We start from the raw sequence: 23,672 nt of genomic DNA on the forward strand, positions 1-23,672 counted from the left end.
TGCCGGCGGCAATCTAGGTTAGGTTTTTTATAATGTGTTTATATGTATTTTATATTGTTTTGTAAATGTTTTTATATTTTACTTTTATATGCATATTATAAATAACCTAACTTAAGAGGAGAAATAAATAAGGAACATAAATTTTAACTAGTATGTATGTATGTAGGTAAACACTTTATTGTACATAAGACAGATTACAAACACAATAAAAACAATGTACAAAGGCAAGCTTGTCCCTATAAGACTACTAGTAATTGATATAAATAAAAGATCAAACTGAATAAATAAATATAAAATAATGCTTAACAATTTACAACTAATATAGTTTCGTATATAATATTAGCTGAAAACTGTTCACCATTACATTTTTTGTTTGTCGCTAAATCCGCGACATCTAGTGTCAAGTAGCGATACTGATAAATCCGCTACTTGACGCTAGATGTTGACTATGAAAATAAGCAGCGTTTTGGTAACGCGCATGTCAAGGGAATTGGCCTTTTATTATTACATTAACCGTGAGTCCCCGTGTACTAGTACAAGTTAAATTCGAGTATTGAACTCGTATAGAAATAAAAGAGAATACATTCAAAATTTCCAGAGCCCAATAATTTCTTTCATCTGGTATGTATGTGTATACAAGCTTTTTATTAAATTGCAATGTACCTATGTATGTTTGTAAGGGTCAAATCTTGCAAGTTAAATTTGACCCACTTCCCGGTTTCCGATGAAGATGAAAATTTGCATACATATGTAAGTCGGGTGACAATGCAATATTGTGGTACCATCGAGCTGATCTGATGGTGGAGACAGAAGATGGCCATAGAAACTCTGTGATAAAAACAACGCAAACGAATTGTGTTTGGGGTTGTTGGAAATGTCTCGATGAGTAGGTAATGTAGGTATTAGTTGCCTGTGGAATGAAAAGTACAGTCAGCGATAAAAGCTTGTACCAAAATTTTTAGCCGATCATTTTTATATGTATTTATTTTTTGAAATGATGTTTCGACAGCCGCCAGCAGCCGAGCGAGTGAAGGGCAAACGGGGGCGCCCCCGAAAGGACGCCAACAACCACAAGCCACAGCAACCCAGTGAGTACGATCGACCGTTGTCAATTCGACAATGACTAGTCAGTATAGGCTAACTTACACTTTTTAGGGTTCCATACCCAAAGGGTAAAAACGGGACTCTATTGCTAAGACTCCATTGTCCGTCTGTCTGTCACCAGGCTGTATCTCTAGAACCGTGATAGCTAGGCAGTTCAAATTTTCAGAGATGATGTAGTTCTGTTGCCGCAATAACAACAAATAGTAAAAAGTACGGAACCCTCGGTGGGCGCGTCCGACTTCTTCTATTAGGATCTTGTTTTCTTCTATTAGGATCGAAAGAGCTCGTGATTCTAACTAGAAATAAGATAAAAAAATCCCAAATTTGAAAAAAGTGAAGATAAGATAATCTTTATTGGTACAACGTCAGATACATTTTTTACAAATAAACATACAAATTCCACGATTTCGGGGTTGGTCCCATAGTAAAAGTTGCTCAGTATAATCCCAAAACCTCCCTGGCAAAGGGAGTGCACTTATTTTTTTGCACCCTGTATGGGTCAACATTATTTTCGTTGTCTTGTTTCTGACTACTCTGTCACGTTTGTAGTTTTTCTTTTATCAAATAAATAAAAAAAGTCCAGTGCATGTCTTTCTAGCTGAAGATAATAATACACACAAGAAAAATTAAAAACTAAATTTCACCTCATACAAAAAGCACCACTCCGTCACATTTTTTTGGGGACAAAAAACATTACAACAATAAGAATACTGAGTCAATATTATTGACTTGTAATATTATTGACCCATATTCGTCCCGATAGTCTATGACCTATGAGGATATCGTCAGGCGTGGCTCACTCCGCGATTTCGTCGCTTTGCTACAGGTAGCTAAAAGTACATCCGTTCCACACCAATTTTGGTAGCTAGCCAAAAGCCGCGCGTGGCGCTGTCGCCACCTAGCGGCCATATCTGTGCTGATCGCAGCAGACGCGTTTTGTTTTTGAGAGTGAGTCTGTACCTAGTACTATTATTTATTCTGTGATATCGTGGTTAAAGCTAACATGTCCGTTTTCAGAGATCCGTGTGAGGAGTAACCTGATGCCGGACAACAATGAGCCCATCACTCTGGACAGCGACGACGAACCGGACCTAGGTATGTGGAGGGACCCACAGACTTACTATTGGTATGTCTAATCACCCATATTACCTAGGCAATAGAGTTCAATTAATCCCTCGCGAGTCCCAGGCACACAGACTATGCAGACACGCATAGTATCAAGTAGCAGTCGTACTGATAAATCCCCTATTTGCCGCTAGATGTCGACTACGAAGCAGCGTTTTGGATATAGTATGAATTATCTCAGATGATTTTTTCAGGCTCGGGCCCTAATCCGTTAAGCAAAAGCCTTTGTTTCTTTCAAGAGCGATCTTCAGCACGTGCCAAAGCAACCAATGTCTTTTAAAAAGCATCTGTCATGATAGTCTTAAGGTTCATATTCATGTGACAGTTGATTCAGAGAACAATCAGGGTGGTCTTGGCTTTGGAGATAACAAAACGTGTTATCTCCGAATGGGCTGTTTAGTGAACCTGAACCATATAATTAGAATGGTAAATTTGCTTTTTAAACGGGCTTGTTCCCGTTACTTATGTCGGGGCTATTAGCAGTAAGTAGTGTAACCACTGCATAAAGCAAACAATACCTTTTGTTTAACAGATTAGGGCCCGAGCCCGAAAAAATCACCTGAGATAATTCATACTATACGCGCTGGTCAAGGGGATTGACGGTCTAGTGATTTGTTAGTCTATGAATGATGTGGCATTTTTTCGATTTGTAATTTTTCTAATTGAGTGATGATTCTATAACTCTTCTCTTTCCTCACAGACTATCCTAAAAGTATGAATCTTTGCCCTTTATAACTTTGCCCACCGCGTCACAGTTGAGAAAAAAACAGATACACTTTCTTCACAGTGTGTATCTGTTACTACTTTTAAGTTTTACTGAACTGTGACGCGGTGAGCAAAGTTATGTTAAAGGGCAAAGTTTTATACTTTTACGGTAATTAATATCCAGCTTGTTTATATTGTGCAGGGTCCCCGAGCCAAGCCTCAGATTCTCTGAGCCTCGACGAGAATCTCCGCGCACTCAGACATATACACGAGAAATACGCAAACATAGATAAGGTATGTTAATTATTATACTCTGTATCTTTAGGTATTTAAATAAAAGTAAACGAACAACTTGCAAATTTTCGGGTAGTTATAACATTTATTGGTTAACTGACCAAATACATAACCGCCTGGATCAGTGACTGAACGACCTGACTTTAACCTACATTATTTGATCGTGTAATGTTTTCATCTACCCTCAACTGGCTTGAGGAGCCATTTGAGGGTAGATTTTGTTTACTTTTATTTAAATACCTAAAGATATAATATAAGTATAGTGTCTACAAACCAATGTGTCAATAGAATACTAACAAGTGCGAGTCGGACTCGCCCACCGAGGGTTCCGTACTTTTTAGTATTTGTTGTCATAGCGGCAACAGAAATACACCAGCTGTGAAAATTTCAACTGCCGAACAGACAGACGGATGGACGGGCGGACAGTGGAGTCTTAGTAATAGGATCCGTTTTTACCCTTTGGGTCTTCTTCTTTGTCGGTTCCTCAAGGCTGAGGGTCGTGACCATCAGGAGTGCAGTTCTTCACCACCGCTCTCCAAACCTCCCTGTCTTGGGCCAGCTGTATTGCCCCTGGATGTTGACGCCCGTAGCGTCGCGTATGGCATCAGACCACCGAGTTGGAGCCCTGCCTCTACTTCTTCTCCCTTCGACGCACCCAACCAGAACGAGCTTTTCAAAACTGGACGGGTCTTGGCGGGCCACGTGGCCAAAGAAGGTCAACATTCTCTGGAAGCATGTAGTTGAAAGCCGGGTGGTAATATGAAGCTCTTCGAGAATAGACGCGTTGGTGCGGCGTTGCGACCCTTTGGGTACGGAACCCTAAAAACTCGCGAAATCATAATTACATTTGTTTTCTTTTAAAGTAAAAGTATAGTAAGTGCAAGTGACGCTTATTTACCTTTGATTTTCCCAGATTTGATTGAAATTTAATACATAATTGACGACCGGTCTGGCCTAGTGGGTAGACCCTGCCTGTGAAGCCGATCTTCCTGGGTTCGAATCCCGCTAAGGGCATTTGTGTGATGAACACAAATATTTGTTCCTGAGTTATGGATGTTTTCTATGTATATAAGTATGTATATCGTCGCCTAGCAGCCATATGGACCGCGAGCCACGAACAGATTTCCATGATCAATCGCCTCCCGGGTGACAGCTCGTATATTGGTTAACGGCTATGTATGATCCCTCATGGACGTCAGCTGGCGCTCCGTTGGTGGATTGAGGAATGGCAGCCACCGAAACATGTAAAAAAATAAAATAAAACTTGTCATCGCGTCCCGGCTGATACTTTGTCAGAAGATAGTTTAGACGTTATTATTAATAAAAACAACCGTCAGCCGGTTGTATAGCGGTGGAAAGACCGTCAGCTACTTGCATAAACATGTAAAAAATAAGCACTGTACCTTTTTATTATAGTAATAAGTAAATCATGAAACTTTGCATGTAGGATTTCATCAGGCATTTCAATTAACGCCTTATGGATTTGCGGACATGATCAACTGACGGTCTTTCCACCGCGATACAACCGGCTGACTATTTTTTAATTCATGATAGCATCTAAACTATCATTTGACAAAGTATCAAGCGGGAGGCGATGACTGACGATATTTGCTCCTTGCCCGCGGTCTAATAGCACAAGCTTTGCTTAGTTTGGGGCTAGGTTGATCTGTGTAAGATGTCCCCTGATATTTATTTGTAAGAACTATTAACTACGTTACGTCGTCGCCCAAATCCAATGTTTAATTTGTATCTCATTTTTAGGGTTCCGTACCCAAGGGGTAAAACGGGACCCTATTACTAAGACTCCGCTGTCCGTCCGTCCGTCCGTCTGTCACCAGTCTGTATCTCACGAACCGTGATAGCTAGACAGTTGAAATTTTCACAGATGATGTATTTCTGTTGCCGCTATAACAACAAATACTAAAAAGTACGGAACCCTCGGTGTGCGAGGCCGACTCGCACTTGTCCTGTTTTTATGTGTTTGTTTTTCTTTGTCTCCTTATATTTTTTTTAATTTGTAGTTTCACAGTGCCTTGGTTTTACTGTAATGCTGTGTTACTTATTTGATCAATAATATATATTTTTTTTTTTAATTATTCGCAGGATGAATTGTACGAAGCCCACTTGCTGGCGGCCAAGTTCAAGAAACCCGACGAGCGGGCGCAGGACGACGACGTGCTCTCCGTGAGGAGCTCTGAAGGTACGACCACATCATAGATAAATGTAGGTATAGTCATAACGACATACAGGGTCATTTATGGACCGTTAGCCATATTGAGCGAGGTGATTAGGTAGGCCATGCCATGCTGAACAACTTTTTCTATGGGACCAACTCCGAAACCACAAAATTTTTTTGGCCGTTTCATACATTTTGGTCGAGTTTGGCCTTCCCATAGAAAACGTTGATATCCACGACGTTTTCTATGGGAAGGCCAAATTTTCTTTGGGATTTCGGGGCTGGTCCCATAGAAAAAGTTGTTCAGTAAGTAAGGAAAGAGTGGTAACTCCATTCATCAGTTTTCTTACCAAACCGCGAGTTATTTCGTAGTCGACATCGAGCTTCAAGTAGCGGAGTTTATCAGTTCGTTGCAACGAACGAAAAGTAATGCTTAACAATTTTCAGCAGCGGATTAATTCTAAAACATTCATACATTTAAAGATAAAGATAGCCTTTATTGCTAGATACTATGTGTAGTTACATGTTTTAATTTATTTCCTCTATTTTTTTTAATTATCTAGCTTTTCCACTGACATAGGCCTCCTCTAAAACCTTCCAGCGCTCTCTCTCCCGCGCTTCCCTACTCCAAGCTGGTCCAGCAACCTTCTTTATATCATCTTCCCACCTTAGTATCTGTCTGTCTCTCTTTCTTTTAGCATCTCTGGGGTACCAGTGGCTTAGTTTCTGTGACCATTTGTTTGGGCCTCTGATCGTATGACCCGTCCATCTCCACTTAAGTTTTTTGAAAATTTTTGTTATGGGGATCACCATTGTTTTTTGTCTAATGTCCGTTAGTCTTTCTCTTTCTTTTAATTTGATGTCTAATAGGCTCCTCTGCATGGAGTTTTGGCATACTTCTAACTTTCTCGTATTTTTGCTTGTAAGGGCCCAGGTACATTCATACATTTACATCCATTGGAAAGATAAAAATCTTTCTCTGTTTCAATTTGCTCACCAGTTTCCATCTGTCAGTTAGTTGTATGTATGTTTCCAGGTCGGGCCTCGGTGAAGGACTCGGATAGAGTGGAGAAACTCGAGGACAGCTCGGGATCTGACTCTGACAGCAGCAGTTCAGGATCCGGTACGTCAATAGGGAATATTACGCGAAACTCTGCGTAGGGGGCGCTACTACCACAATCCATCACAATCTGGGGGTCAAGAAAATCGAAATTTCGTTATGAAATGAAAAATATTTATTTCGAGCAACTATGTACTCGTACAGATTTGTTAGTAGACTTACGTTCCTAATGTTAGTACCTAATTAACTATTACAATATATATACACTGCTGGAAACATGCATTTCGCAGCAGTGTCTCATATACGGGCAGTCAAGTCTGTCCGCTATCACACACAGGATAGGGTTGGGGCTGGCCCGCACCCGGCGCACCAGGGATGTGCATCGTTTGCGCATAGTCGCATAAAAGCAGTCCACGCGAGCTTCTGCGAACATCCCTGATGCGCTGCAGAAACGAGGCAGCCCCATCAATACCCGGAACGCGTTGTTGTATTGGATCCGGAGGGCCCCGTAGGCCCGCTGCGTATAGAACCTCCATAGGCTGCACGTATACAGGGAAGTACAGTACGTTTTAAATAAGGTAAGTTTTACCTCCCTTGTACATCGCGCAAACCTACGGGAAATCATATTTGCCCTAACCGACAGAGCCCTCCGTTCTCGTTCTACGTCCAGATTGTCCTTTAAGTCAGACCAGGTCAGGTCAGGTCAGGTCAGGTTTTTATCTAACCTCTCTGTCACTCTTGCATAATCCGATAAATTCAATTCAATTCAATATATATTTATTGCAGACCAAAATTACAGTCCATAATTTTGTTAGTTATGTACAGTAATATCTACTTATATCTAATGTTAGTTTATCCTAGTCCTATCCTAATAATAACTTATCAAATTACTATTTGCAGTTCTGGTACTTAGGAGCATGCAGCGACACCCAATGTCGTTTAAAAGGGTATAAAGAGGCAGATAACTAAATTTCGATTTTCGCGTTTCCCGGTAGGCCCTTATTAACAAACCGCCTTGATGCATCAATGTCATATTTTATTGTCTGTGAAAACTTATTAAAAACAGTTTAAGGCACAGTATGTATAAGTTACTCTATGGTTTACTAGCTAGCTGAGTGCTGCACTCTGGCGGCAGAACATTGCAGTAACCTCCCTTGAAATTTCCCAGGAGACTTGTATGAAATCGTGTGTCCAATATCGCATCCATGGGACCTAGAGGACCTCTAGTAGAGGTATCTTTTCGGCCAACCCGATATCGTTGGAATTGAGGGCTTAAACATTAACCCGTGGAGTGCCCTAGCAAGACACGTGTGATGTTAACTCAATTTGGGTTGTAGCGACTTAGTATCAGCCGTGTGTTACTACAGATGAATATGGGTCAAATTGCTTTGCATCAATTTCTTGTATGGTGGACGTTCGACGGGTTAATGACGGATTTGTTGGCGGAACCTGACCTGGGTCTGACCCTAAAAAGAGCGTAACAAATATTTATTTACTTAAACTTTATTGCACGATATATAATTGTACAAATGGCGCACTTAATGCCTTAAGGCAATCTCTACCAGTCAACCATTGGGTCAATCAGAAACTTTTAGGATTGTAAATATCGAGATGAAATATGAAACACAAATCCAGTTACCTATGTAAACTATAAAACAAAGTTATACACATATAAAGATGATTATATATACATACAGCATGGCAAAAAAAGAGTAGAAATCAAAAAGTGGCAACACTAGTGTCGTCCCATTCTCTTGTATATTATATTGATTTGAAAGGGACGACACTACAGTGTTGCCACTTTTTAATTTCTACTCTTTTTTGCCAGGCTGTACATAGTAAGAAGCATAAAAAACAATAACTTACATAGCATTTTATCTACTTCCTGTACGTTGTTCAGTCAGTTCAGTTAAACTACAGAATAGTAGCTAAGCGGGTGAGGTGCTCATAATGACTTTGGTACTGCATTATTTTTTAGAGAATAGCATGTTTAGGTAGAGAATAGTATTTTCATTAGCTTCGTCTGTTGCTTAATGAAAATTATGAAAAATATTTTTTATTAGCGTTTGATCATCATTTCACAACCCACCAATGAAGCGGCAGCTGACATCTACGAGATTTCATTATACATCTTTGTTTACCACACGCGTTATCTTGGTTATAAATATTCTGTTGCTGGCTCGCGCTCTAAGTTTTACGACTTGTATTAAGTCTCAAATTTCAAGTCCATTGCAGGCAGTTCGTCCAGCGGATCCAGCTCTTCGTCCAGCTCGTCGTCCAGCTCTTCAGACAGTTCGGACAGCGAGTCTGAATCAGAGAAGAGAACTGCCAACCCACTGCAGCCTGCCGAGGATGACAGGTGAGTCAGGCAGTTTGTCCAGCATCCAGCTCCTCGTCCAGCTCTTCAGACAGTTCGGACAGCGAGTCTGAATCTGATAAGAGAACCGCCAACCCACTGCAGCCTGCCGAGGATGACAGGTGAGTCAGGCAGTTTGTCCAGCATCCAGTTCCCCGTCCAGCTCTTCATCCAGCTCTTCGGACAGCGAGTCTGAATCTGATAAAATAACCGCCAACCCACTGCAGCCTGCCGAGGATGACAGGTGAGTCAGACAGTTTGTCCAGCATCCAGCTCCTCGTCCAGCTCTTCAGACAGTTCGGACAGCCAGTCTGAATCTGATAAGAGAACCGCCAACCCACTGCAGCCTGCCGAGGATGACAGGTGAGTCAGGCAGTTTGTCCAGCATCCAGCTCCTCGTCCAGCTCTTCAGACAGTTCGGACAGCGAGTCTGAATCTGATAAGAGAACCGCCAACCCACTGCAGCCTGCCGAGGATGACAGGTGAGTCAGGCAGTTTGTCCAGCATCCAGCTCCTCGTCCAGCTCTTCAGACAGTTCGGACAACGAGTCTGAATCTGATAAGAGAACCGCCAACCCACTGCAGCCTGCCGAAGATGACAGGTGAGTCAGGCAGTTTGTCCAGCATCCAGTTCCCCGTCCAGCTCTTCATCCAGCTCTTCGGACAGTTCGGACAGCGAGTCTGAATCTGATAAAATAACCGCCAACCCACTGCAGCCTGCCGAGGATGACAGGTGAGTCAGGCAGTTTGTCCAGCATCCAGCTCCTCGTCCAGCTCTTCAGACAGTTCGGACAGCCAGTCTGAATCTGATAAGAGAACCGCCAACCCACTGCAGCCTGCCGAGGATGACAGGTGAGTCAGGCAGTTTGTCCAGCATCCAGCTCCTCGTCCAGCTCTTCAGACAGTTCGGACAGCGAGTCTGAATCTGATAAGAGAACCGCCAACCCACTGCAGCCTGCCGAGGATGACAGGTGAGTCAGGCAGTTTGTCCAGCATCCAGCTCCTCGTCCAGCTCTTCAGACAGTTCGGACAGCCAGTCTGAATCTGATAAGAGAACCGCCAAACCACTGCAGCCTGCCGAGGATGACAGGTATTAAGGGGTTCTCAGGTCAAATATCCTTAGGAGATAGTCAAATTCAATAGGGACTTAAGGCCATAGCACACCGGCTGCGTGTGCACGCACACGTCACGCAAGCGGTGTGCCGTCTCTCATAAGGATCTGTATATTACAACGTGCACGTCTACACATGTTACGCATCCGGTGTGCACAGGCCTTTAGGGTTAAAATTCGGGACATTAATTATGTCATGCCTATAAATATATTAAAACTGGTCACTCACGTCCTGTTGGGTGGAAAGCTGCAGCTCGCAGTCTGCGTCGATCCGCCAACGCGTGCTCCTGTTGAAGCTGCTCCTTATGGAGCGTAATCTGTCGAACAATATTGGACTTCAAAATATTTTAATACCGACTCTCATGGAAGATTTGTTATAAGTATGTCATGCGGCTTGTTTAGTGATATCGAGGAGACCAAGCTTTGCTCGGAAAACATATAAACTGCGCGTTTTCCCAGAGATAAGACTTAGCTAGATTGATTTTTCGCCCCCGAAGCCCCCACATAGCAAATTTCATTGAAATCGTTAGAGCCGTTTCCGAGATCCCCGCAAAATATAAATATATGTCGATTACCGATGGTCTCAAAGGCGGTGGGCGCGTGGGGGTAGTACGATAATGTATTACTTCACAGCTAAACCAGTATGCTACCATTGCTACCAGTGCATGAAATAAACATTAGGACTCGTTAACCATACTAGTGCCTACTATACTTCAGTACTAAATGTTTAAAAGAACTAATTGCTATTTTTAACTCAAGGGAGCGATATGAAAGTAAAAAGAAACCGTTTAAATCTTTATTCAAGTCAAACTAGGCCGGCTTCAACCCTACATATCTGACCTGAGAAGATTTAGCCCTATATGGGACCGGCAACAAACTCAGAAGGACAAATCTTTTCAAAACAAGTTAAAACAACACATAACACATCATTTCTTTATTTCACAAAAGTAAGCTTCTAATGAAACATAAGAAAACAAAATAACACTTGAAATAAAACTAAATGGTTAAAGAACGCGGGATTCTATAAGCTATCAGAATAATCCTTCAGGTATAAACCTTCAGGAACGTAGCGAGTTAGGCACGAGGTTGGCTAACGAGTACGTCCGATCTCTAGCGCGGTCCGATCAAGAAGAACTACCAGCGGCGGAGCCTCTCCTCTCCCGCCTCAGTCAAGTTGGCAAACCTGCTCGACCAGTCTACCAACATACCGACAAAAACGCCAACTCGTGCCTACGCTCACTCCAGAGAAACCTCTCGACGTTCCAAAGCCTTCTACCTGTCATCTCAGTTCAACAACACGCCAATAGATGGCGTTACTCTCTACGCAACTTTATTTCAACAATGCGCCAATAGACGGAGTTACTCTCTACACAACTTTATTTATTTTGTTACAACCAAATAAAACGTAGCTCAACATTGCTAATCGATTTTATACAGGCGTCTAAAATAATGAACTATTACGCTGCAATATGTCTTTCTGGTGTCAGGGTCCGACACGGCCGTCCTGCGCTACACACGTCCTCGTGTGTGGGTGTATGCATTTGATTCTGTAACAAAATACTCAGCACAGTATCTCATCGCTCGGTCATTCCTGACCCACAATTTGGGTCTCTCTCAAATTACTATTAAAATCAAACTTTGTTATCAATCCAACCAGAAAAAATGATTGTTCAAAATTACTTTAACAATCCTCAATTCTCTAGTCAAAAATAGTCCATCGAGCAACGACTTAATAAAAATAATCATCCCCGCTATCTAGCGGATACACTCCATTAATCATCGCCTCCATCTGGCGGATACTCTCAAATTTATGTGAAAACAGAACAATCTCAAACATCAAAAACACAAATCACAACAGCTCTAATTCATTGCTCGACAGTATCACTACTATTGTCATCAATATCAATTTACGGGGAAATTATCTGGCATTAAAAAAAATATTTTGGTCAAATGTGATAATAATCATTGTAGGACATCTTAAAATAAATAGCACTCTGACTTAATAATGCCAATTTTACTCATATGAACACAGTACATCAACGGGAATTCATTTTTAACAAAACAACACCAGTCCTTCGGTGCATTGCCAGTCCTTCGGCAGATACCAGACCCTCGTCAGAAGTAACCATCTCAGCCGCGTAAGTGCTACTCCTTGCAAAGAGCATTCTGCACATAATAAGCAGACCACGTGCACCTCTTACATGCTCCGGCACTTCTGATGCGGTCACTAAACAATACCCAGTCCATCTAAAGCAAAACATTAGTGCCCAGTCCATCGGGCGTACCTTCAGTCCATCGAAAGCAAAACAGTAGTGCCCAGTCCATCGGGCTTGCCTTCAGTCCATCGAAAGCATGACAGTATTGCCCAGTCCATCGGGCGTACCTTCAGTCCATCGAAAGCAAAACAGTAGTGCCCAGTCCATCGGGCTTGCCTTCAGTCCATCGAAAGCATGACAGTATTGCCCAGTCCATCGGGCGTACTTTCAGTCCTTCGAAAGTACAAGCTTTCAGTCCATCGAAAGCAAAAACAATGTTAAGAGTGAATTCCAAAAAGAAAATAAAAACGGTTCTTTAAATCATGTTACTCAGAACCATTGGTACTATCAGCGTCAACTGATCAACTGAAACTGATCATTGATCAAAATCACTAAAGATAGCTTCTTTCTACTTTAGCTTTAACAACAGAAACTCGCTCAAAACTTCTATGCAGAAGTAAATCCTCTCAAAATAATCCCAACAAAATGGGAACTGCTCACCAGATTAATAAAGCATGATGCACGCGTCCCAGTCAAAGGTGGTGGTGAAGTCCAACCCAAGCACGAAGGCTGATGCTTTCCGCCTTGCAATAGGGAATATTAGGCAAAGCTCTGCGTAGGTGGCACCTTTGTGGCACATACAGTAAACAAACCACATTGACACATCACACGTCACGTCAAGAACATGGCCTACCGCGAAACAAGAAAATCGAAATTTCGTTATCTAATCTCTCTATCACTCTTGAATATTCGAGCGATAAAGAGGCAGATAACTAAATTTCGATTTTCGCGTTTACCGGTAGGCCCTTGTTAACAAACCGCCTTGATGCATCAATGTCATATTTTATTGTCTGTGAAAACTTGTCAAAAAACAGTTTAAGGCACAGTATGTATAAGTTAGTCTATGAATTTACTGAGTCGGTAGTGCTGCACTCTGGCGGCAGAACATTGCAGTAATATCCCCTATTGCCGTTACTGCGGCAGATGGCGAGATGCACGATGTAGTTTAACATAGCTGGCTGTTACTGAAATCATCATTAGCACGGCAAAAATCAAGATGGAAAGACGAATGGATAGCAAATCCACCCAGGGCTAATGTTTCTAACTATGACCCCACGCAAAAGCCATTTGGCTTCTCGGGCTCTAGACGGGACTTGTGCCAGCTGAATAGGCTCAGAACCGAACATGGACTCTGTGGGGATTACATGTTTAAGTGTGGCTGGCGAAATTCACCGGCGTGTGATTGCGGAGCTCCAGTGCAGTCTATTAATCACATCATCTACGACTGCCCCAAGAGGAAATATACCGGAGTTTCCCTGGACCTGCTCTGCCCTGATGTGAACGCAGCCCAATGGGTGAAGAAACTAGATGTTAAACTATAGTACCTATTCAATAAGCAATTAATTACTAAGCGACCAGTTTGTAGCCATACGATTAAATAAATTAGCACGGCATCAGGTTTATCATGTAAGCAGGATAAACTCAAAGGTTTATTAAATGCAATGTAGCAGACACAAAAAAACATGTTTCCAATGTATACGGGACTTCAAAAATCTCAGAATAAAATTTAAACTTCAATGAGTGCGTTTTATTTCATTCTATGAACAAACAAACATGTGTTCCAAAAATAAGTAACACGGTAAAATGGGCCAATACGAAAAGTGACAGCTAATTAGTTACGTTAGACTGTTATGCTTCGCCATTACACTGAAAATAAAATTCACTAATAAACAATTGGAACGAAACCTGTCCTTTTATTTCCAAATCTCCAGAACAGACGATACTGCACAGCTGCTTCTGTATTACAGGTGTGATGGCGTCTGTAAGTTGTCCCTGCTCAGGTTGCAGCACACTGTAACATTAATTTTCATATGCGTAGCTCATGCTTTCATAGTATGCACGATTTGTGATCTATCACGGCATTACGGGCAATAATTTGTAGCAATTTTACTAATTACTAAACGTTACAGGATAAAGATAACATAGTCCTATGCATTGGCAAATCAGCAGGATCAATTTCTAACGGTGCATTGTATTTAAAAAAAAAAATATTTTTGAGGGTAGAAGCACAAGTGAGCGATGAAATAATATCACGTCGTGATAGCCGATATTTGGTTGTAATTAACAACATGGATTTCACTTCAAAATAATTCAAGATCACTTAGATTTAAATGGATTATAAAAATGAATTGTATTTTCATGAAAAATCAATTATTGAGGGTAAATTCACAAGTAAGCGATGAAATAATATCACGTTGTAATAGCTAGTACTCGCTTCGATTTAAATGGATTACAAAAAATAATGCTACCAGTGCATGAAATAAACATTAGGACTCGTTAACCATACTAGTGCCTACTATACTTCAGTACTAAATGTTTAAAAGAACTAATTGCTATTTTTAACTCAAGGGAGCGATATGAAAGTAAAAAGAAACCGTTTAAATCTTTATTCAAGTCAAACTAGGCCGGCTTCAACCCTACATATCTGACCTGAGAAGATTTAGCCCTATATGGGACCGGCAACAAACTCAGAAGGACAAATCTTTTAAAAACAAGTTAAAACAACACATAACACATCATTTCTTTATTTCACAAAAGTAAGCTTCTAATGAAACATAAGAAAACAAAATAACACTTGAAATAAAACTAAATGGATAAAGAGCTATCAGAATAATCCTTCAGGTATAAACCTTCAGGAACGTAGCGAGTTAGGCACGAGGTTGGCTAACGAGTACGTCCGATCTCTAGCGCGGTCCAATCAAGAAGAACTACCAGCGGCGGAGCCTCTCCGCTCCCGCCTCAGTCAAGTTGGCAAACCTGCTCGACCAGTCTACCAACATACAGACAAAAACGCCAACTCGTGCCTACGCTCACTCGAGAGAAACCTCTCAACGTTCCAAAGCCTTCTACCTGTCATCTCAGTTCAACAACACGCCAATAGATGGCGTTACTCTCTACGCAACTTTATTTCAACAATGCGCCAATAGACGGAGTTACTCTCTACACAACTTTATTTATTTTGTTACAACCAAATAATACGTAGCTCAACATTGCTAATCGATTTTATACAGGCGTCTAAAATAATGAACTATAACGCTGCAATACGTCTTTCTGGTGTCAGGGTCCGACGACATATATATAAACAGGAATTGATCGTTTAAACTGTTTAAAGGTATAAGATATAAATGGTTCATTATAAACCTTCCGTATTAGGTACAGAACAGTGGACGCAGTCCAATACGTTGGTCCGACTCCGACCAGATCCGCACCGCTCTTGACTCCACAGTTCACATGGCTCTCCACACCGCCAAGGACAGAAACAGATGGAGAAAGATCGTGAGAGAAAAAGTGAATCAAAAGGCCCCCCTTTTGAATCAGTTCACGACCCTTAATACTGAGGATTACGACAGAAGGAGGATGAGGTACAGAACATTACGGCCCAAAGAATCTGTAATATTCTGGATGCAAGGGCCGTCACAATAGATCATGCTCGGTCGATGCGGCACTCAAAGGTCCATAACACCCCAATAAACGTTCCCTTCCTCAGATCGTTCGGCGCGTGGTCGTACTCGGGCGCCGTGTCGTCGGGCTCCGAGTCCGACCCGGAGCGCCGCGCCGCCGCCCGCCCCGCCCCGCCGCGCCACGACGAGATCAGCGAGTCCGAGAACGAGTCGCCGGACAAGAGCTTCCAGTGCCACATCTGCAAGAAGTGGTACTCGACGAGAGTCACGTTGAAGTGAGTATATTCTAATACGTACATTTGCATGATAATATGAAAAACAGGCCAAGTGCGAGTTGGACTCGCACGCGAAGGGTTCCGTACCATTACGCAAAAAACGGCAAAAAATCACGTTTGTTGTATGGGAGCCCCACTTAAATATTTATTATATTCTGTTTTTAGTATTTATTGTTATAGCGGCAACAGAAATACATCATCTGTGAAAATTTTAACTGCCTAGCTATCACGGTTCATGAGATACAGCCTAGTGAGAGACAGACAGAGGAGTCTTAGTAATAGGGTCCCGTATTTACCCTTTGGGTACGGAACCCCAAAAATAATAATAAAATGCGATTATTGCAGGATTCACCGGCGTTCCCACCAAGCCCGCGGCGGCGGCGGCGGCGGCTCGCGGCAGCGTACGCGTAGCTCCGACCGCTACGAGTGCGACTGCTGCGACATGACCTTCAACCGCCGCGAGAAGCTGTGGGACCACAAGTGAGAGCTTATACCGTACCCATCCCCCATCCACCAGTAGATACGAGTGCTGCGACATGACCTTCAACCGCCAAGAGTAGCTATGGGACCACAAGTGAGAGCGTATACCGTACCCATCCCCCATCCACCAGTAGATACGAGTGCGGCGACATGACCTTCAACCATCGCGAGAAGCTGTGGGACCACAAGTGAGAGCTTATACCGTACCCATCCCCCATCCACCAGTAGATACGAGTGCGGCGACATGACCTTCAACCACCGCGAGAAGCTGTGGGACCACAAGTGAGTGCTTATACCGTCCCCATCCCCCATCCACCAGTAGATACGAGTGCAGCGACATGACCTTCAACCACCGCGAGAAGCTGTGGGACCACAAGTGAGTGCTTATACCGTACCCATCCCCCATCCACCAGTAGATACGAGTGCTGAGACATGACCTTCAACCGCCGCGAGAAGCTGTGGGACCACAAGTGAGAGCTTATACCGTACCCATCCCCCATCCACCAGTAGATACGAGTGCTGATACATGACCTTCAACCGCCGCGAGAAGCTGTGGGACCACAAGTGAGAGCTTATACCGTACCCATCCCCCATCCACCAGTAGATACGAGTGCTGAGACATGACCTTCAACCGCCGCGAGAAGCTGTGGGACCACAAGTGAGAGCTTATACCGTACCCATCCCCCATCCACCAGTAGATACGAGTGCTGAGACATGACCTTCAACCGCCGCGAGAAGCTGTGGGACCACAAGTGAGAGCTTATACCGTACCCATCCCCCATCCACCAGTAGATACGAGTGCTGAGACATGACCTTCAACCGTCGCGAGAAGCTGTGGGACCACAAGTGAGAGCTTATACCGTACCCATCCCCCATCCACCAGTAGATACGAGTGCTGAGACATGACCTTCAACCGCCGCGAGAAGCTGTGGGACCACAAGTGAGAGCTTATACCGTACCCAGCCCCCATCCACCAGTAGATACGAGTGCTGAGACATGACCTTCAACCGCCGCGAGAAGCTGTGGGACCACAAGTGAGAGCTTATACCGTACCCATCCCCCATCCACCAGTAGATACGAGTGCTGAGACATGACCTTCAACCGCCGCGAGAAGCTGTGGGACCACAAGTGAGAGCTTATACCGTACCCATCCCCCATCCACCAGTAGATACGAGTGCTGAGACATGACCTTCAACCGTCGCGAGAAGCTGTGGGACCACAAGTGAGAGCTTATACCGTACCCATCCCCCATCCACCAGTAGATACGAGTGCTGAGACATGACCTTCAACCGCCGCGAGAAGCTGTGGGACCACAAGTGAGAGCTTATACCGTACCCATCCCCCATCCACCAGTAGATACGAGTGCTGCGACATGACCTTCAACCGCCGCGAGAAGCTGTGGGACCACAAGTGAGAGCTTATACCGTACCCATCCCCCATCCACCAGTAGATACGAGTGCGGCGACATGACCTTCAACCGCCGCGAGAAGCTGTGGGACCACAAGTGAGAGCTTATACCGTACCCATCCCCCATCCACCAGTAGATACGAGTGCTGAGACATGACCTTCAACCGCCGCGAGAAGCTGTGGGACCACAAGTGAGAGCTTATACCGTACCCATCCCCCATCCACCAGTAGATACGAGTGCTGCGACATGACCTTCAACCGCCGCGAGAAGCTGTGGGACCACAAGTGAGAGCTTATACCGTACCCATCCCCCATCCACCAGTAGATACGAGTGCTGCGACATGACCTTCAACCGCCGCGAGAGGCTCTGGGACCACAGGCGAGCACTCTGTAACTTATACCCACAAGGAAATTAACGGGTCGGCCACGACATTGAGCGACTTGCGACGTCGGCAGCGATAACCATAGGTTGAAGTGAGACAGCGATCGGACCTTTCGTTCCCACCTATGGTTGTCGCTGCCGCCGTCGCCAGTCGCGTAATGTCGTGGCCGATCCGTAAAGAGAGCGCTTGGGAACGGGTCTTTATTAACAACTTGCTATTGTTCCGAAAACATAACACTAATTTGAAAAGTTTGACGTTCTGTTTTCGATCTACAAGCAAAAAAACCGATAAAAAGCAAAAATGTACGCACACCAGGGATGGATTACACGCATTTAGGAGCAAACGAAGGTTTAAAAAGGCTTTCAGCTTGCTGAGAATTAATTCCTCAAAACGCTATTTTAGGATCTAATTTGATTGGCCTTATGTTGTGTCATATGGCCTCAGTTCTGTCCTGACAAATTTTATTGAAAGAAGAAAGAAGAAAGAAAATACATTTATTTAACGCCACAACATATTACATCTAGAAAACAAAGACATACAGACATAAAAAAAAACATTGGACGCTAAAATAGGACCCCACTCAGCATAATGCCGCGGCAATCCGTGGCGCTGGTATTGCTAGATAAACTTTTATGGCGTTATTTTTGAACGCGATACTGGCCTGAATTAGCTATGAATCGTTTGTCTTTATCTGTGAATTTGACTTATGTACTTGTAAGAGAGGGATAAAACATAATTTAACTAAATCAGGCCCGTAAAGTTTTATAATAATGGGGTTAATACGTTTATCTACACACATATATTATCATAAACCCTATATGATGTCTTCAATATCGTCGGCTGTATATATCATAGAGTTTAAAATATGTGTGTAGATAAAGCGGTGTATGTGACTAAATAATTAGGCATTATACTGTATTACATTATAACTACTATTATGTATTTTCAGAGCGAGCGCGCACCGCGGCGCCATGACAGTTCGCTGCGAGGTGTGCCGCAAGTGCTTCGAGGACGACGCGGAACTGGCGCACCACGCCGCCACACACTCCGCCGACGACAGAGCGGGTGAGTACATCTACAATACTATATTATCCGTTGGTTGGGCCACCTTGAGAGAATGGATGAAGATCGGAGCGTGAAAAGAGCATACCTGGGCCGTCCAGCAGGAAGACGTCCTATCGGACGCCCCAGATATCGCTGGCGACATGGTGGAGGCGGACCTGCGCGAACTTCGAGTCAACAATTGGCGAGAGGTCGCACAGGACCGAGAAAAATGGCGCTGTCTTGTGTCGGAGGCCAAGTCTCATTTTGGGTCGCTGAGCCAACAGAGTAAGTATATTATACTCCTTAGATTTTACTAATAATGGGCCATAGTGCCCACTGCCCATAGCCTCCTAAGGCCCAAGGTCTTACCTATAGTACCTATTCAGTTCGATTAAATTTAAATCATATTCAATTGGAACAGAGTCGCATTTGTTTTGTTTCGTTCAATTTTCATCAAACATAATCAACTCTATTCCCTGCACTAAAGGTTCAAATTTCACTGGCAAATCTGGATTTTTCATTTGTATGGCTGGGCCTTGGGAGGATAGTTAACATTTAAATAAATAAAAATTGAAAACACATTTACACCCGCAGACTAGGGTTACCAGACGTCAGGAGTTTTGGCCGTTTGTCAGGAATGCGGCCGGAATACGAAAATGTCAGGAATTTTAGTGAATTAGCAGACTTTTATTATGTACCTAAAAAGGTACATTATTCAAATTTACTTATATAAATCCACAACAAAACAAATTTATTAAACTAAACAATGTACCAAGAATACATATCGCTTACTCCCACCCTTATAGTTCGACAAGAAATTGTAGAAAATTGTATTGAGGGCGCCACTTGCTACGTAACTGTCACATTTTTGATGTAAAATGCTTAAACATGGCAAAAATTTTAGTTCCATTTTATTTAATTTCTACTATTTTATGTCGCAATATAGCTATAATGTCAATTCATTTTAATAACGATGATGATGATGATGATAAGGCTTGTTATTCTGAACTTCGCTTTTGTGTGACTAGACATGTTCTTGTTTGTTATAATATGTCACAAAGCTCAGTTTGCCTCTTGGCATAGGCCTCCTCTAACATTTTCCATTGGGACCTGTCACGTGCAACCCTTCTCCATGATGTCCAACCGTGAGTTTTAGGTCGTCTTCCCATCTTGTCTGTTGGTGACCTCTACTTCTCTTGCCATCTCTGGGGTACCAATCCGTGACCGTTTTGCTCCATTTCTCTTGTGGATCGCGTAGCATGTGGCCTGCCCATCTCCACTTTTGTTGGTCAATCCGGGTTATTATGTCTACAACTTTTGGTTTTTTCCCTTATTATGCTGCATCTCACTCTGTCCTGTTTTATTATACCTGTCATCTTAATAATACAAGAATATAAAATTGTGTGTTGCAGGCCGATGCACAGACTGCGGCTCGTCGTTCCAGCGCTACGAGCAGCTCGCGCGGCACCGGCTGTCGTGCGCACGCGCCGACAGCGGCGGCGCGCACGCCTGCAACCAGTGCGGCAAGCGCTTCACGCACGCGCACTCGCTCACCAGGCACGCGCACAACCATGCGCGCCAACTGTATAGATGCGTCGTTTGCAAGGTGAGACAAAACACGAGGACACTGGCTTAGTCAGGGCAGCCGAATCGGAGCCATAAAAATGACTTTGTAAGGATCAGCTCCCATAGCTGCAACCAGTGCGGCAAGCGCTTCACGCACGCGCACTCGCTCACCAGGCACGCGCACAACCATGCGCGCCAACTGTATAGATGCGTCGTTTGCAAGGTGAGACAAAACACGAGGACACTGGCTTAGTCAGGGCAGCCGAATCGGAGCCATAAAAATGACTTTGTAAGGATCAGCTCCCATAGCTGCAACCAGTGCGGCAAGCGCTTCACGCACGCGCACTCGCTCACCAGGCACGCGCACAACCATGCGCGCCAACTGTATAGATGCGTCGTTTGCAAGGTGAGACAAAACACGAGGACACTGGCTTAGTCAGGGCAGCCGAATCGGAGCCATAAAAATGACTTTGTAAGGATCAGCTCCCATAGCTGCAACCAGTGCGGCAAGCGCTTCACGCACGCGCACTCGCTCACCAGGCACGCGCACAACCATGCGCGCCAACTGTATAGATGCGTCGTTTGCAAGGTGAGACAAAACACGAGGACACTGGCTTAGTCAGGGCAGCCGAATCGGAGCCATAAAAATGACTTTGTAAGGATCAGCTCCCATAGCTGCAACCAGTGCGGCAAGCGCTTCACGCACGCGCACTCGCTCACCAGGCACGCGCACAACCATGCGCGCCAACTGTATATATGCGTCGTTTGCAAGGTGAGACAAAACACGAGGACACTGGCTTAGTCAGGGCAGCCGAATCGGAGCCATAAAAATGACTTTGTAAGGATCAGCTCCCATAGCTGCAACCAGTGCGGCAAGCGCTTCACGCACGCGCACTCGCTCACCAGGCACGCGCACAACCATGCGCGCCAACTCTATAGATGCGTCGTTTGCAAGGTGAGACAAAACACGAGGACACTGGCTTAGTCAGGGCAGCCGAATCGGAGCCATAAAAATGACTTTGTAAGGATCAGCTCCCATAGCTGCAACCAGTGCGGCAAGCGCTTCACGCACGCGCACTCGCTCACCAGGCACGCGCACAACCATGCGCGCCAACTGTATAGATGCGTCGTTTGCAAGGTGAGACAAAACTGACACGTGGACATTGACTCAGTCAGGGCAGCCGAATCGGAGCCATAAAAATGACTTTGTAAGGATCAGCTCCCATAGCTGCAACCAGTGCGGCAAGCGCTTCACGCACGCGCACTCGCTCACCAGGCACGCGCACAACCATGCGCGCCAACTGTATAGATGCGTCGTTTGCAAGGTGAGACAAAACACGAGGACACTGGCTTAGTCAGGGCAGCCGAATCGGAGCCATAAAAATGACTTTGTAAGGATCAGCTCCCATAGCTGCAACCAGTGCGGCAAGCGCTTCACGCACGCGCACTCGCTCACCAGGCACGCGCACAACCATGCGCGCCAACTGTATAGATGCGTCGTTTGCAAGGTGAGACAAAACACGAGGACACTGACTTAGAGCTGATTTAGACGGCGCACGAACTCGCATGCGATTTTAGTTACATAGCGAACTGTTGGTTACGTCCAATTCAACCGACCGAACAAAACCCGCGATGTAATATAGCTCGCATACGATTTCTCGCATCGTTTATATAAGCCCTTAGGGTGGTATTACATCTGTCCAATATATTGGTCCAATGTCATTGCGTCTCACACTCTCGTTAAGCAAAATGTGACACAAAATAGGTTTTCTTCAGGCATTTCAATAAACGTCTTATGGATTTCCGAACATGATCAACTGACGGTCTTTCCACCGCGATACAACCGGCTGACTATTTTTCTTACAAGCTTTTATTTAGTTTCACCTGACCGTTGTCTGTCTGTCTGTAATCAAATCTTGCAAGTTAAATTTGATCCACTTCCCGGTTTCCGATTGAGCTGAAATTTTGCATGCATGTATAAATCGGATGACAATGCAATATTATGGTGTCATCGAGCTGATCTGATGATGGAGACCGGAGGTGGCCATAGGAACTCTGTGATAAAACAACGAAACCTAATTGTGTTTGGGGTTTTTACAATTGTCTCGATGAGTATTAGTTGCCTGTGGAAAGAAAAGTACAGTCAGCGATAAAAGCTTCTACCAAAAATGAAATTTTTGCCAAAAACTTATTTTAATTCGTGATAGCATCTGAACTATCATCTGGCAGGGTATCAAACGGAAGGCGATGACTGACGATATTTGCTCCTGGCCCGCAGTATATACAGAGTATAAATTACGTGTTTGGTTCCAGGCGTCATTCGCGCGCGCCGACCAGCTGGCGCAGCACCTGAACAGCCACCTCGCCAACTACAAGCGGCTCAAACCTTAAGCCGGGAGTGCAACATATTCACACAATAATGGATTATTATATTATATTAATATAGAGTTTTATTTACAAGTGTGTTTCATTTATTTATTTACTAGCGACCCGACCCGACAACGCACGGGTTAACAAATTATTAGTGATGTACCGACTATTGTTTTGGCCGACTGGCCGACTAATCGGCGCTCGGATGGCCGATTAGTCGGTCGGCTAGTCGACCAGATCATTAGTTTGGTCTAAGTTCGGTTCAGATGCACTAATAAACTATCGTTTTACTTCTTTCGTCGCGCTAGTTATCATATAAATAGTAACGCTAAAAAATAATCATATGAAAGGCTATGTATTTCATATCACGACCGTACAATCGGGCATAAGAAAGCGACCACACGGTCAATAATTCGAACAAAAGTTTTCGTAAGCACTCTAAATAGGAATTTGAGTAAAATACGGTAAAAGCTTATGAAAATATGTGCTGTTTATTTCTTT

General features: G+C 44.0%; 1 protein-coding gene across 4 annotated transcripts in view; it reads left to right on the plus strand.

Moving 5' to 3' along the window:
• LOC134802350 (zinc finger protein 37-like) overlaps positions 1–23,261 on the plus strand; it is a 47,034-nt gene extending 23,773 nt beyond the window's left edge. For 3 of the 4 annotated variants that reach the window (XM_063774967.1, XM_063774968.1, XM_063774969.1), the window contains 10 exons: positions 1,010–1,088; positions 2,122–2,199; positions 3,137–3,228; positions 5,332–5,428; positions 6,441–6,527; positions 8,700–8,823; positions 15,733–15,921; positions 16,267–16,401; positions 19,141–19,256; positions 20,648–20,886. In XM_063774967.1, coding sequence (XP_063631037.1) covers positions 1,010–1,088; positions 2,122–2,199; positions 3,137–3,228; positions 5,332–5,428; positions 6,441–6,527; positions 8,700–8,823; positions 15,733–15,921; positions 16,267–16,401; positions 19,141–19,256; positions 20,648–20,871 — 1,221 coding nt within the window. In that variant the 3' untranslated portion in view covers positions 20,872–20,886. Of the gene's footprint in view, positions 1–1,009; positions 1,089–2,121; positions 2,200–3,136; positions 3,229–5,331; positions 5,429–6,440; positions 6,528–8,699; positions 8,824–15,732; positions 15,922–16,266; positions 16,402–19,140; positions 19,257–20,647; positions 20,887–23,114 lie in introns of those variants that run through there. The other variant, XM_063774970.1, reaches the window with a different exon arrangement.
• The last annotated feature ends 411 nt before the right edge of the window (positions 23,262–23,672 follow it).

Source organism: Cydia splendana, chromosome 24, assembly GCF_910591565.1.
Source record: "Cydia splendana chromosome 24, ilCydSple1.2, whole genome shotgun sequence".
In the NCBI taxonomy this organism is placed as follows: domain Eukaryota; kingdom Metazoa; phylum Arthropoda; class Insecta; order Lepidoptera; family Tortricidae; genus Cydia; species Cydia splendana.